General features: G+C 25.4%; 2 protein-coding genes across 14 annotated transcripts; both read right to left on the reverse strand.

The window, feature by feature from the left end:
• Nucleotides 1-567: 567 nt before the first annotated feature.
• On the reverse strand, nt 568-7934 carry LOC111041375 (DNA-directed RNA polymerase III subunit RPC5). Of its 3 annotated transcripts, none has more exons than XM_022325641.1 (10): nt 7744-7934; nt 7551-7652; nt 5942-6073; nt 5540-5727; nt 5305-5468; nt 4124-4313; nt 3030-3247; nt 2338-2501; nt 1625-1729; nt 568-641 (listed from the first exon to the last, which is right to left on the reverse strand). In XM_022325641.1, exons 2-10 carry the CDS (start codon nt 7631-7633, stop codon nt 587-589), a joined length of 1299 nt encoding a protein of 432 aa, XP_022181333.1. In that variant the 5' UTR covers nt 7634-7652; nt 7744-7934; the 3' UTR covers nt 568-586. The 3 variants fall into 3 exon arrangements, with proteins under 3 accessions (XP_022181333.1, XP_022181331.1, XP_022181332.1); XM_022325639.1 differs by having other exon boundaries at nt 5942-6078; nt 7744-7933; XM_022325640.1 differs by lacking the exon at nt 568-641 and having other exon boundaries at nt 1589-1729; nt 5942-6078; nt 7744-7932.
• Nucleotides 7935-10190: 2256 nt separating this feature from the next.
• Nucleotides 10191-15057, reverse strand: LOC111041371 (uncharacterized protein PFB0765w-like). Of its 11 annotated transcripts, none has more exons than XM_022325630.1 (10): nt 14957-15057; nt 12901-13051; nt 12685-12823; nt 12431-12587; nt 12016-12124; nt 11870-11954; nt 11623-11805; nt 11321-11551; nt 11084-11232; nt 10191-10388 (listed from the first exon to the last, which is right to left on the reverse strand). In XM_022325630.1, the coding sequence occupies exons 2-10, from the start codon at nt 12999-13001 to the stop codon at nt 10262-10264; spliced, it is 1281 nt and encodes a 426-aa protein (XP_022181322.1). In that variant the 5' UTR covers nt 13002-13051; nt 14957-15057; the 3' UTR covers nt 10191-10261. The 11 variants fall into 11 exon arrangements, with proteins under 11 accessions (XP_022181322.1, XP_022181318.1, XP_022181319.1 ...); XM_022325626.1 differs by lacking the exon at nt 14957-15057 and adding an exon at nt 14866-14954; XM_022325627.1 differs by lacking the exon at nt 14957-15057 and adding an exon at nt 14665-14941.
• Between the last annotated feature and the right edge of the window lie 71 nt (nt 15058-15128).

Genomic DNA, 15128 nt, shown 5'->3' on the forward strand with positions numbered 1-15128 from the left:
GTATAATAATTATGTTTGTATACTGTTTTATATTTATAAAGATATGTAATGTTATAAGTACCTATATATTGTTCTATAATTTTTTTTTTTTAATTTTACCTTTTAACAAGAAGTTATAGATCAATACATTAATCTTAATTTTTAGGTAATACCCTATGGCTTATATAAATATCTAGATAAAAATTTTTTTTTTCATTTAAGCTTCGGCAACTGAGGCCATTAGCTGTAGGTTGTGGTACTATAGGGTTTGGGACTGTAGGGGGGAGGGGGGGCAGGTGTGTTTTTTTTTGTTTGGCAGAATTTCTATTGTGCACCAGTATATATCTAGATAAAGTCAATTTCTACAGAATCTATCTATATCTATATAATTTTAAATTCAGATATCTTATCTATATCTAGATAATTTTTTTTTATCTAAGCACAACATTGGACTTGACGTTTATTGTGTTGAAAAGTTGTTTTATAAAATTTTTTTTTATAACTATAACTGTATTTTAATTTATACGTTTATAGCAGTATAATTATATACACAAACAGATATTGCTGACATCCAGCTTAAAAGTCTCTAGATACTTCACTGCTCCACTTATAATTTTGCTTTGTCATTTGATTGCCACTTGATACTTGATAGATATAGATAACTAACAAAAAAATATATTTATCATTTTTAGCAGACATTACAAAAGTTTGTCATAAATTAACTTGCTTAATAAAGATGTATTAATAAGTAAGAATAGAAGACCTATTATAAATTAATAAATGTTATAACTATTTGTAAAAATTACAATTATCCTTAATGAATAATATTATTTTAAATACAATTACATTTATAAAATTCTAAATTTGAGCACCTAGGTCATCGTTATTGGTTGGTATCGTTAGTCTGGTAGGTTTCTTGCTTATTTAATACTCAAGTATAAAAGTAGGTATATATCGTTAGTCATAAGCTCATAAACGGTGCTAGAAATGTTATGCAATTGCATGTCTTGTAAATTGTAAGGACTAAGAGATAAGTACATTTAGAATTTAATTTGATATAAATATGAATTTACTATAAATATGGGTTCCAAATTTAAGTTTAGAGCCTTGATCATTTGCCATTCACAACTCAATGTGTTTAGGTCTAGAAACATATTGTGTTGCCTGTAGTTGGAAACATATGTTTTTGACATTTTTGTGAACAAATGTTTATGTTACTGCTCTTATGATGAAAATCGGAATTGTTATCGATGACAATCTTGGAAACAAATGTATTTGTCGAATGTTTCTATGACAATTTTACTATACAGCTTGACTTCCATGTTGACATTGTTACAAATAAACATCTGATTCACAAAAATTTTAGATTGAACATTTTCTGCATAAAAATTGATGTATTCTTCAATCGAAACATAAGTTAAACTTAGCTCAGGTAAATAATTGATTGATTAAAGGGTGAAAAAGTAATGGTAAAAATAATGGTCTTCTCGATTTTTTAGATCATAACTAAGATACATTATAGAAAGTTCGAATTGCTATATCACTTTTTGTATGAAGTTAGCTAGGTAGAAAATTATAAGTTTCAATTTTGAAAAATAAGACAAGAAAAATTTAAACAAAGTAGTATTTAATAAATACAATTTACAATGAATTTTTTTTTGGTTTCTGTTCAAGCCAGGTATTGATTTGCTTTATTCTTGTTGTCCACCAATCACTTTGTTCTTTGCATATTTCATGGTAATTGTCCACACTAGTATATCAAAAAATACATATTAATTATTAATTTAGGTTTGTTTGAGAAATCAGTAATTACTAGTTATTATCAATTCAAACTACAAAGTTTAGTTCATAAATAACCTGCTAAAGAACTTAAATACTTTTTGGGCATTAGATACATTATCAATGAGCAAAATACAAATATAAAAATAATTCAATAAAAAATATTTTTAATTCCATGCGTATAATATACACCATGTAATAATATACCAAAACTAGCACTAAAAACCGTAAATATATCAAAATTAGCAAAATAAAAATTTGTATACAACATCAGGGAAGTTGAAACAAGCGTTTTAAGGCTTACCAAAAAAAATTTGAATTTGCAAATATTTCCAAGGTTATGACAATGACACATTCTAATAATTAAGTAATATAATATAATATATAAGTCTAATAATTGAAAAAAAAATATACTTTTTACTTAAAAAAAAATATTGATAATCATCAATATTTTTGTAGTTATAAATGTTACAGATAATTTTTATAATCATCTTTTTAAAACACCATCTTTCAAATTAAGACCTAAGTTAAAATGTATGTTTGCAATTAATTATTCTAAGCTAAATTGTTTGGACATACGTTTCTAAAAATCCATCATTATCGGTAACAAGCAGTTTCCACGTTTTGGTTTTGTCCAGCACTGCAACAGAGGTCAAAACATCCTTAACTTCTTCTGGTGGCGCATTAAACATTTTCCCAATATTTTTGCGATTGACAATCTGACCAGAATCCAATAAGTGAATCTTAAACAATAATAAACAAATGTACACATTAATATTGTTATAATTTACTATTTTTTAATGTATTAAGGGTAATTTGGGGTACACCAATACATAGGATATTAATATAGTTTATGTAATAAGTTTAAGGATATCTTATAAATATACATCAAAAAATAACATACTTTTGTTCATAAATTGGCAAAATCATTAATCTTATAATTTATAATGAAATATTCATGAAGACATAATAATTTATTCCACAAAAAATAGTAGTTTTAAATGTGAAGAGTTATAGAACATCTACGACCATACCATATTAAAATGTACACGATTCTTCAACAAATGAAAATGAGTATATTATACAATAAATACTTATACATATATATTAGTGTAAAAACAAAAAATTGAGTTCTACAGACAGGATGATTACCACTGTTATACATAAAATTAAAATATTTAATTAGTTTTTTGCATATTGAAAATAATATATTGCAACAATTTGTAACTAATACATAAACGGATAAATATAATATTAATAAAATATCTTACAGTATAATCTCTTAAAATGCGCATGACTTCAAAATTCAAGCCAAAATGGGAAGATATAGTATTATCTGGATAGATAACTTCACTCTTTATGACCCAATTGCCACGAACTAAAACTGCAATTTCTTTTAAATGAATTAAAATTGTTGTAAGGCTTTCATCACTTGGTACACCACATTTATGCAGTAGATTCATCAACATTTTCGTAGATATCATTTTTGCTAAGAAAATTGATGCAATGTACATATTAGTATTTTCAATATTTAATCAATGATATTTAAGTCAAATTAATTGTTCATATTTATTAATTTGATAATTTAAGAGAATCAAAAATAAACTGTGTAAAATAAGGTATTCTATGAAATTTATCGCACAAACCAATAACGTTTGAATATAATTTATGATTTATCACATAGATATTGCATTAATCCCCACTACAAATTAATAACAATAATATACTTGGATTTATATTATAATTATTATTTACGCGGTTATAATTAATAAGCAATTTTATTTGTAAATAATTAATTGGTTTATTGAGTATTTTATTGATTCTAAAATAATGAAAACGCAAATACACCAGATAATTAGTTAGGGTTGCCGTATTATACAATTGATTAATTATTAAATAAATATTTTTTTCAAATTCATTTAATTTAACCTTATCAAAAATACATTTCAATTGCCACATTACAGACTACTGTAATCCATCATTTTTACTAAAATAAATTTTTTTTAAGCATTGTATTATGCTTTATTTTATTGTAAAAAAGTTCAATATTACATCAGTGTTCATCGTATGGGCTGAGAAGTATTTTTATTGTAAGATAAACTTAAGTTAAGTGAAATATAATACTACGTTCTCTCAGCCTGGAACAAAATTAACAGCCGGCTGGGACACAGGGACATGCCCATGAAATTAGGACTGTTCTGGTCGGACCAGGATATCTGACAACCTTAAATGTATAGTATACACAAGTGTGTAGAATATACATTCCATGATACAGTTATAAAATATTTTAGAAACAACAATACTGAAAAAAACTTTTTATACAAGTGTTAAAAACTGTGAATCTGAGATAACAAAAATAACTTACCATTAAATAAAAGTATTTTTATTTTGTTTTCAAGTGAATATGATTTTATTTCATTTTGAGATAATTGACGGGCTCTAATTGCATTAATATTTTCATTGATTACTTCTTTTTCAACTTTAGTTACTACTATATCAGGTTGTTTTTGATCAGTTCTGTTTGTATGTGGTAACATAAACTTATCTAATTCTTCCTGAAAAAAAAGGTAGTAAAAATAAATGAAATTTAGATGAATACTAATTTTAAAATATATAGGATATGGATGGTTTACACAAAATTTGGTAAATATAGAAAAAACAGTTTTTGAAACTACCAGTTAATTATATTGAATCCTGAGATTTTAAAATACTATCAGTTGTTTTTCTGTTTCAACACCAAAAGAACTATCTATTTTCACAGATTTTTAGATAGCACTATAGAAAACTTCCGCCATCAGTAGAAGTCTGGTTGTATGTTTGGTATTGTATGGCATTTTATATGGTAAATATTAATTATGATTTATGTAATAATGTATTAATTAAAAATAAATAATAAATTCATGAAAATATAATGAAAATTCTATACACTGTTTTAAAAGAGAACAATCACTTTTTGCTTATCATGAATGATACAATTGGTGCATTGAGAAACACATTATCACTCTAGCACAAAGAAATTGGTAGGAGATGCACAGCACTGATGTAAATCGGTCGATTGATTATTCTCTTTTGAGGCAGAGTATACATAATATAATTAGCTTACAAAGTACAACGATTAAACTTTTTCTATTATATGATTTTAATATTGATAGTTTAAATTATGTAACACACATTCAATACTATGTCCGAGCAATGTATATATTATAAATAGACTATCATAATTAATAATGTTGAATAGTGACCACTGACCATATTAAACAAATTTAACATAACACAATATAGTATATATTGTTAAATGCAACATAAATCAATTGATAATGAATTAGTACTAGGTTCAAATGTACCTAAGTCATTAAAACTTAAAAAAATATATTTGAATAGAATGTATGTCAGTGGTTCTCAACCTTTTTTGGATCACAGCACTCTATTATCCATCACAAATTTTCATGGCACACTAGCAATAGTTATTCCCACGCGCCTATACATGTATGACATTTCTAGCGGCACACCGGTTGAGAACCACTGATCTATGTTCTAAGTTATTACCCTGGAAAAGTAATGTCCATTTGGTACAAAATTTAAATCAATCCAAGGTTCCATTGCTCGTTGTTTGACCATCTCTTGCATTTTTTTCTTTTCACTTTTTTTACCTGGCCTATCTTTGAACTTTGCAATAATCTGTTCACTTTCTTCTTCTTCCTCCTCAGACTCTAAATAATAATGACATTTAGTACAAATGAATATACAATTTTAAAGATTAAGATTTTCATTGTTGTTTTACCGTTTTGAGAAGACTTCTTATTTTCATCCTTTGGATCAATCTTATCAATGTGAGATAATTTGGGGAGCATGTTTAATGTTTTCTTCAATGGACATAAATGAATACTTTTTCCAGATGTATACATTATCATATCAGCTGTATTTGACGTTGTATTGTGGGATTCAAAGCTTAAGTGATCAATCATACCGCTATATTAATAACACATATATAATTTTAATTTGCAGAATCAAAATAACATATCAGGTTAAGAACAAGCACATTGAATTTATAACATGTAAATTATTTAACAATTGCCGCTATTACAGTTATAACAATTTCAATATAAACCTAAATTTGGCTAAATAAAATACATTAATATGTTTTTATAATTTAAGTTTACAATATAGAAATTTATGTTTAAACCTGGGATAGTTGCTTTTATCTTTGGAAGTTTTATCCATTTCAACAGCCAACTCTTGGCCATGACCTCTATCATAATTTTGATCAGTATTAAGCGCATAAGATATCTCCAACTCTTCACATTCTGATTTATATCTACACTATAAAAAAATAAAACGGATAAATAAGCACAGAACAAATTCTGAGTTACTATAGTTTGTTGAACCCTTACCACCACAGATAAATACCATTTTAAATAAATACCCGCCTGAATTTTCATGTCCAAAAGGCCCATACCCAATTTTTTTTTTAAGTACCAGTATAGTTTAGTTTACCAATATTTATTGGATAAAATGATTACTACATAATTACTTTGGAAATTCATTTTACTTTTTTATAACATTTAAACTGAATAATAAATTACAATTTGAATACATTCTAGTTTAAAAATATGTGGGTAAATATTTATAATATAATATTATTATTAATGATTGAATTATGTTAGAGGTCAATACCTCAATGGTGCCAATTTTATATTGAAAACCATGAACCATAAGTATAAAAATAAAAATATTTAAGCTTTAATTTTTTGTGAATGCAGAACCATTTAATGAGGGCTGATCTCAAAAGAGAGACGATCCTCCCTAATGTGGGAGATCTGACCACATTACAAATAGGCAATCTTCTATTGACAGTATGTAAATAATCCAAAAATTAAAAATATACTATCAATACTTCTTTGTAGTTATCATGATATCTTCAATCTATTTAAATCTAAATACACGTTTAATTTTATTTCATTATATTATTAGGTATATCAATATGATATTATAGTAGGATCGTTTTCATTATTTGCAACCCACTTGTATGGGATCAATTTATCCCTGGTCTAACAATCGTGTAATTAAACCAGATCTCTATAGGTGGTGAAAAAAATTGTTTTCTACCCTTTTATTTATGAGCTACTTAAAGTGTTTATGCTAGCAAATCGAGAGATGTGTTAGATTTTAACTATCCAAGAAACTAGCAAGCGTAGTGAAACAAAATAGTGAGATGTAGATAATGGAAAAAATGTTAACAATACGTTGTGTACCTAGTATCAAACACATACTTATCTCATACATGATATTTTAAAATCTTTTAAAAAAAAAATTCAATGAGTAATTATCTGCTAAGATATGATACGGGCACTCAACTTAAACAAATGAAATGTGTGAAAACGGTTATCAAGATATGACAGTTAAAGGATTACTAGAAAATAGTGTCTTATACAGGGTGCAGCATAAGTCGGTTCCCCAATTAACACAACACATTAAATATGTATATTTTATATAGATTTATAAAAAAATTAATTAATTATAAATTAATAACAATAATAAGTAGTTTTGCGATAACAAAACAGCGGGAACTGACTTATGCCGCACCTGTATTTTTGTAATAATTTACTTGTAAATATGTAATATTAGTGAATAATTATTAATTATCAACTATGCCAGGATTAATTATAACAATATACTATTTTCATTTACTTGTATATTAAAAGTTTTGTTAAGGAAGGTGTTAAAAAGGTTGAATAAGACAGATAGTGTGTAGTGGGGCGTTAACAAACATGTACCGATATTAATGAACATACCTGGGTAACATTCGACGACAGTAATTGATCATTTTTAGATACTCTTGTAGGATAGTGTAACAATAATAATTGCATTGCATCATTGCTCAAAAATACAGGTATCTGAATAAAGTTTTTAATTCTATTAGTTCAGATAACATAATATGTAAAATATTATGGGAATTTTAATAATGTCGACTTGGACTACACTCACTTCTTTAATTATTTCATCGTCATCCGCTTCATTATTCATCGCAACAGAAGCTCAAGACTGGACTGAAAGATCGAAATAACTAGATAGTAGAACCTAAAAATTTGTCAAAATTGAATAACTCGCTACTCAGTTGTAACTTGTAGACGGCAGCCGGCTGTTGAGTTTTAAATTCCTTATCAGATAATCACTAATCAGACTTTTTAAGAAGCTGCAGCCTGTAAAAAAACTACGGCTTATATCATTATTATCATGGAAAAAAATATGATCCGAGTTTGACTTTGAATAACATTATCACTGGCCACCAAATTTAATTTAACTCTAATTAATTTAAACAACAACACTAGGGAAAATATACCAAATGGACATAGCTAATAAATTAATAGGCAACTTTATTTTTTACTTTAGGTGTCCATAAATCTATATTACCTATTCGTATATTATACTATATTCTTCAAATATAAACATATAGTGGCTGTAGTGTTTACAGCTTTATGCTGTAACAACATTATCATGACATCCAAAATAAATTTCTGTCGAACCAATAAACAGCAAAATCTGTTTACTAACATGCTGTACACAATTTCGTATGTAGTTTAAGACATCATATCTATTTATGCAACTTAACTAATTAATAATACAACACTTACAACTATTTAGGTGGGTAGACGATTTTTTTTATGAGTATTTAATGTACAAATTTTACGAGGATTCATCATAATCTCGACAATTAGCAAATTATTTTGATTAAAAAATTCATAACATTCTTCTTTTTTTATTATCTAAGCATTTGAAAATTGTATACAAGTAATTCCTACATTTTTCTGTATATCAAAAACAAAAAATGTCAAATGGAAAGTTAAATTAAATTTTTATGGGCGTTCGAAATTCAAATTTTTACAACATTGGATATTTACTTCATTTCTCATGGAGTGATTTTCTTATTCTTTTGTAATTAAAAAAAAAATAACCGTAGATACTTGAAATTTCCATCACATGTTTATTTTATCATTCTCTATACTTGGTAAAATTTTCAAATGATTTGGATTCGTTTTGAGATGCTCATAGGTGTTTTTAAATTTCAATTTTCAATTTTAGATTCTGAGAGAAGCAATGACGTGTGTTTTTTAAACATTTTTTTCAGTCATCACGTTTTGGGGCAGTAAAAATGCCTCGATTTTCTTCAAAAGCATCTTTTCTGGTAAGAAAGTGAATCTAGTTGGTACTTTGGGGGGGGGGGAGGGTTAAATGTAAAAAATTCCCAATTGTTTTCAAAAGCAACCGGAAAAACGAACAAAATTTTTAGTCAAACTCAGTTTTTGAACAAATTGATTTTGTTTTTTAGTTTAACTCTAAAAAAAATAACTGTTTATAGATTAAATTTTCACTGAAATATGTTTGTATTAGCAATTTCCATGCACCATAACATTTTTGAAATATATAACGCGTCTTTTTTTAAATATTTATAGTCATAAGAAAATTTTGAGTAATTTTCTTTTAATTTTTGTCGATATAATTGTATTTGTTGGGTCAAACAGCTTGTAACTTGAATACAAGGCACCTATTATATTGTTAAAATGTTATTTGAAAAATATTAAAAAAACATAATACATAGATACAATTTTTTTTTATAAGCATTTGAAGTTCAAATTTTGACAACATTTATCAAATTTGAAATTTAAAAATTTTTAGTTATATTATTATTTATTACTGTATTTAAAAAAATATATTTGTGGGTACCAAACAATTTTAAAGTGCCTATATTATCATTTATCACTTACAAATATGCAAATAATATTAATTCAACCTACAGGCTACAGAACTAATAATAACAAGTAATAACAACAATGTAAATATAATATATAATATCCTAGGCTGATAAACCATCTCTGCTAAATATCGTTTTTCGTAAACAATGATATTATATTGTTAAATTCAAACCCATTTGTAACCTACTACACAGCAAAGCATCACCCACTTATCGGTTTATTTACTTAACAAGTTTTACACTATATAGTCCTGGAAGATATGTAAGAAACATTTTTATGAATACAATTATGAAATTAATTTTATTTCCGTCAAGTGTATTTTACAGCAGATTTTACTCATTTCTCAAAAATCGTTACACCACAAATACAATTTTTTTATCCTACACTTATTTTAAACATCTCTGGATGATTGGATAATGAGTAAGACATGCTGATGTCAACTGATGCATTACACAACAGATGTATGTTGTTGAATAGTAAAGGAAGAATGTACTTTTACTTATTTCTTATCACAATAATACATTTATGTAAATTGTAATAGATGGGCTTTTGTATTTGGATGAAGATTGGCAGTTCAATATTTTTTTTTTTAATATAACAGCTTAAAATAAAAATATATAAGCAAAATAAATTTTATTAAAAACCAGATTGTCAATAAGAAAACAATTTAAAAAGTCTTGATAAGCTATAGGTATGTTTTTTTATAAACAATATAATTAGTACTCAATTATTTGTTTTACAATTTAAGTGTTTCATAAGTCCAAATAATTAGTGTTGGTCATATCCTGTCGTAATTTACCTAAATCATTTAAGAGTGTTCTTAATTGTTGTTCGTCTTGTTGCCGTTCTTCTAATTGGTTAGTTAATATGTTTTGAATACTGCAAAATATTGAAAGAAACAAGATAATATTGATATATTTTTATACTTAGTATAAAAACTAAATTAAAATATAACTTAAAAATTACAAGTTAATAAAATCTCTAACATTGATTGCCATGCAGCCTGCAGTTAGATGGCTGTTTTTCTTACAGAGCTGATTTCTATTTTTTATACCATGCATGCATTGTGATTTCAATTATTTAGTTTTATTTATTATGTATGTAGTACATTTTATGTGTTTTTAAGTGTATAATTTTTTAATATGTTTAAAGCAACTAATACATCATTTTAATGGTGTATGCAGATATTTTTAATGGGAGGGGTTTTATCAAAAATGATATGTACATGTATATACACAAAATATATTTTTAATTTTTTTGATCTATACATATGAATATTATGGTGAGCGTGGACGTGGGGGGTGTTCACTCAACCCCTCTTATGTGTACACCACTGTAACATTTGATGCAAAATTTTACCCAATAAAATGCATTATTAGTCTAACCCCACAGAAAATGTGTGATAAAGTGCAATCACAGGTCTCCATAAAAAAACTTATGTTCTGATACTGTGGAAACGTTATCAGTGTTATATGGAAGTCAATGTTTAAATTTAAATTTAAATTTCAAAGTTTTAATTTTGAGAATAAACAAACTATTTTATAATTAATTTTTAAAATATAATAATTATTTACTTTTGTTTATTGTTAAGCAAATGTTTATTGGTTTTATTTTCATGAAATTTTGTGTACATTTGGTTAATTTTTCTTACAGACGCTATCCACCGCTCTTTGAAGAACTTACAAGACTTATTGGCTTCTTCAATTTTATACTCTAAATTTGACTAAACATTATATGTATTTATATTATTTAAAAAATGTATGAAATTGTACTTATTTATTCCTATAACTTATAGAATTTGAATAACATACAATTTTTTTCTCTAACTCTTGTACTAGTAATCCACAATTGGTATCGACATCATATTTCAGGGCTTCGTTTTCTTTTTTCAATAGAATATTAAATTTTTCTGATTTATGCAATTTAGCTTCCAATTTAGAAAATGTATTATTCAATTCATTAATTGTTTGCGTATTGGAAGACTGTATATTTTGGACTAAAGCAATGTATTTATTTTCCATACTATCTTTTTGGCAGGTAACCTACAAAACCTCAATACACTTTATTTTAACAGGAAAAAAAACAATTAAAAATATAAAATCAATTATCATACTTCTAGTTCTTTAGCTGTAACTATAGAATCCCTTTCTTTTAACAAATTAGACTTTTTGTCCAAATCTTTAGCTAATTCTTTACATTTTGACATAGCATGGGTTAGTTTCTCTTCGGTGTGTTTTCTATCATCTGACCATTTATTTTTCAAATCTCTTAATAGTAGTTCTTCTTTTGTTTTTATCTGTGTAAACAGAGTAAAATAAATTGTGATGTTAATATTATCAACAGTATCAATAAATAATAACCTTTTCATTAAATAACAGCATTTGTTTGTCCTTCCAATCTTCTAATTCTTCAATTAATTTTTGTTGAATACACGTGAATATCTTTCTAAAGCAAAATATAATTTAATCAAAAATAATAAATCTTGACAATTCTATTTGAAACTTACTGGGAATTATTATTTTCAGGTAAACTTTTTATTTGTTCTGACAAATTATTTACAACAGATTTTGGTAAAACTATTTCAACGTTTTCTTCAAAACATTTAATTTCATCTACTGAAAAAATTTAAGATATGATGATACCTAATATATTAACACTGATGAAATTCATTTATTATATTTGTGTATTCATACATAGAAGTAGTAAATTTAGACCGTTTTTAACTGGTATCAATGTTTCAACATTAAAGGTATGTAAACATTTATCAATATCATTAGCTATATTAGCAGTAATATTGATATACTTTTACTTTTGAATGTTTTGAAGTTTGATTGCAATATTATTTTACTATGCAATAAAAAATTACAATAACTATCAACCAATAAATATTATATGAACATAAACAGATAGTAGGTAGGTACCTTTTTTCAAATTGTCTTTAATCTTCGGTTTTAAATTTTTTATTTTTTCATTTGATTTGTCAATAGCTTTACCATTATAATCTTCAATTCGTAATGATAAATTAAGATGATAACTACCAATTTTTGAACCTATTAATTTGTATGTTTTATTTTCTATCTAAAATTAAAAAGTTTATTTTAAAACTATTGGTATTTAATGAACAATAAATTATTGAATAACATATTCTTATGTATGGAAATCTATCATTACTTACACGGTCATTGGATGTTGGATTAATAGTTTGTGCCCCTTTCACTTTTAATAATAAATAACCAAGCATTTCTTTTGAACTAGATTTGTTTGTTGGAATATGGAAGCACTCAATTTTTATAGATGTATTAGACATTTTTGACCTAAAGTAATATGAAATAATATTCATTAATATATTACTAATACCTATTATGTAGACAAATCAAATAATAACTTTTACTTTTTTAATGTAGCATTATCCATGTACCATATAATATCTGAGGTAATTTTCAATTCATTTTGATGTACTGGAATTTCAGGTGTTATAATTTTTTGCTTCATGAACGTTGCATGTATTACAACAGATCCTCTAAGCAAACCAAATCCATTAGCTTAAAAGTAAAATTGTATATACATTACTATAGTACATAGGTACAATAATATAAATATGAATAATTGATGTTTGTAATTTATATTAATAATTTGTCTATACTATTCCAGCCTTCTTTTCCCTAAATTAAATTATTATTTATAAATTGATTACAATCAGAGAATCAGAATAAACGAATTTATTAAATCAACAGTTATTATTGAATTAATAATGTACAACGTATAAATTAATTGAATAGTTTTATAGTTATGGCCATGTTAAAATATTCAGAGTTAGAAGTTTCCATATCAATAAAATAAAAACATTAGATTTAACTTAACATAATATATTTTACTTTTATTTTTATTTTTTCTAATTACTAAATATTACTTTTATACATTGATTAATGATGTATATATATATTTTTAATCTATTGGTTGTATTATTTATATTAATAAAAGTTAATTGAACATTCAAGTTTCAAGTAATAACATTATACAATTCAGTTTGTTATACTTCATATGTTATAGAATTTGTATTTTAATTAATAAACCTGATGTTATTTGTAAAGTTATCGTTTTATCCATGCAACTCAAACTTTGATGTTGGTTATCCATATTAAATTTCTGTTGTTTCAGAATGTTATTGTTAATTATAAATGAAATTTTTTATATTTATTTAAACATTTCCTAAATTGTAAATATCATACATACAGTAAAGTAAAATGTTTATATCACTAGGAAATAGGTACATGGTGTATTATTGTTAATATCAATACATCATGGATGATAAGTTCAACTTGGAATAAACAATACATTATATTATTAGTGGCCACAAAATGTAAATAAAATTGTTTTGTTTAATTCAGTACTTGCATTTCACATACAGATCAACTTTTATCTAATTCATTTATACAATAACCCTCCGCAAAATAACATTGTTTAAGTTAACAGAAATTCTTCTTATTTTCGTGTATTTTCTATAAAACTATAATGCTTTCTGCTACAACTAATAGACAGTGTTTATAAAATCAATAGACAACATAATTTTCATCTTCGAAATTCTGAGTTGAAACTTCTTTACTGCAGGGAGAAAATGTTTATTTTCGTTTGCTTAACAATTTTTTTTTAACCCAAATACACTTATAAAATGTTTTTACAGGTGAATATTATTTAAAGCTATTTAATTGTGATCATTTTGACAATACTTTATAATTACATTAGTTAATATGATTCATTTTCAACTGCAGCTAAAATAATTGTATAGTATTATATTTGTATTTTAGGTACTCCCACAATAACAGAAAATGTTTTTATCCAGATATTAATTAATATTATCATTTTTTTATGAAATAAATATTAATTCATTATAAATTAATATTATGTGGTTAAGTTAAATGGATTTTGAATATCATAATTTTGTAAATCACAACGTTCATATGGTGACGTTAAAACTTTTTAAAGACACCAATAATTGTATTTTTACTGGTATTACAGGTACAACCCAAACTATGAATTAGAATTTAAAAAGCAAGTAACAGCAAAGTTATACGGTATTTTAATTTTTAAGCAATAATAGTGCTATTGTTATTTTTAAATAATAATATTCAACATACTGGATTAAAAATTAGAGTACCTATCATAAAATCCCAACGAGAGAACACTGAAAATGTTTTTACCTTTCACTTTTGATAATAAGTCAGTTTACTCTAATATTTAAGATCATAACACAAAGTCAGAAAATTGGGGGAAGTATAATCGACTGAACTAAATGGTCTGAATGATTAAATTAATTATTTAGCCACAAAATTGATTAATTTAGAATTGCTGAACGTACATTTTCCGTTAGTAAGCAGAGACAATGTCATGAAGCTTTATCATGTAAACTTAGTAAATATAATAAACACAATATTATGATAAAATCGTACATCGTTATATTATCATGAATTCATGAATAAACTATTAAGTAGGTAAAACACAGCCGTCTGTCACACAGGACAAGGTCATAAACTCGTAGATAATATTATAGATTCTGTAACATCGTTCAACACCGTTCAACGTCTATGGACTGAAAACTATGAACACTTTAATATAATATTA

This window comes from Myzus persicae, unplaced genomic scaffold, assembly GCF_001856785.1.
Source record: "Myzus persicae strain clone G006 unplaced genomic scaffold, MPER_G0061.0, whole genome shotgun sequence".
Classification (NCBI taxonomy): Eukaryota; Metazoa; Arthropoda; class Insecta; order Hemiptera; family Aphididae; genus Myzus; species Myzus persicae.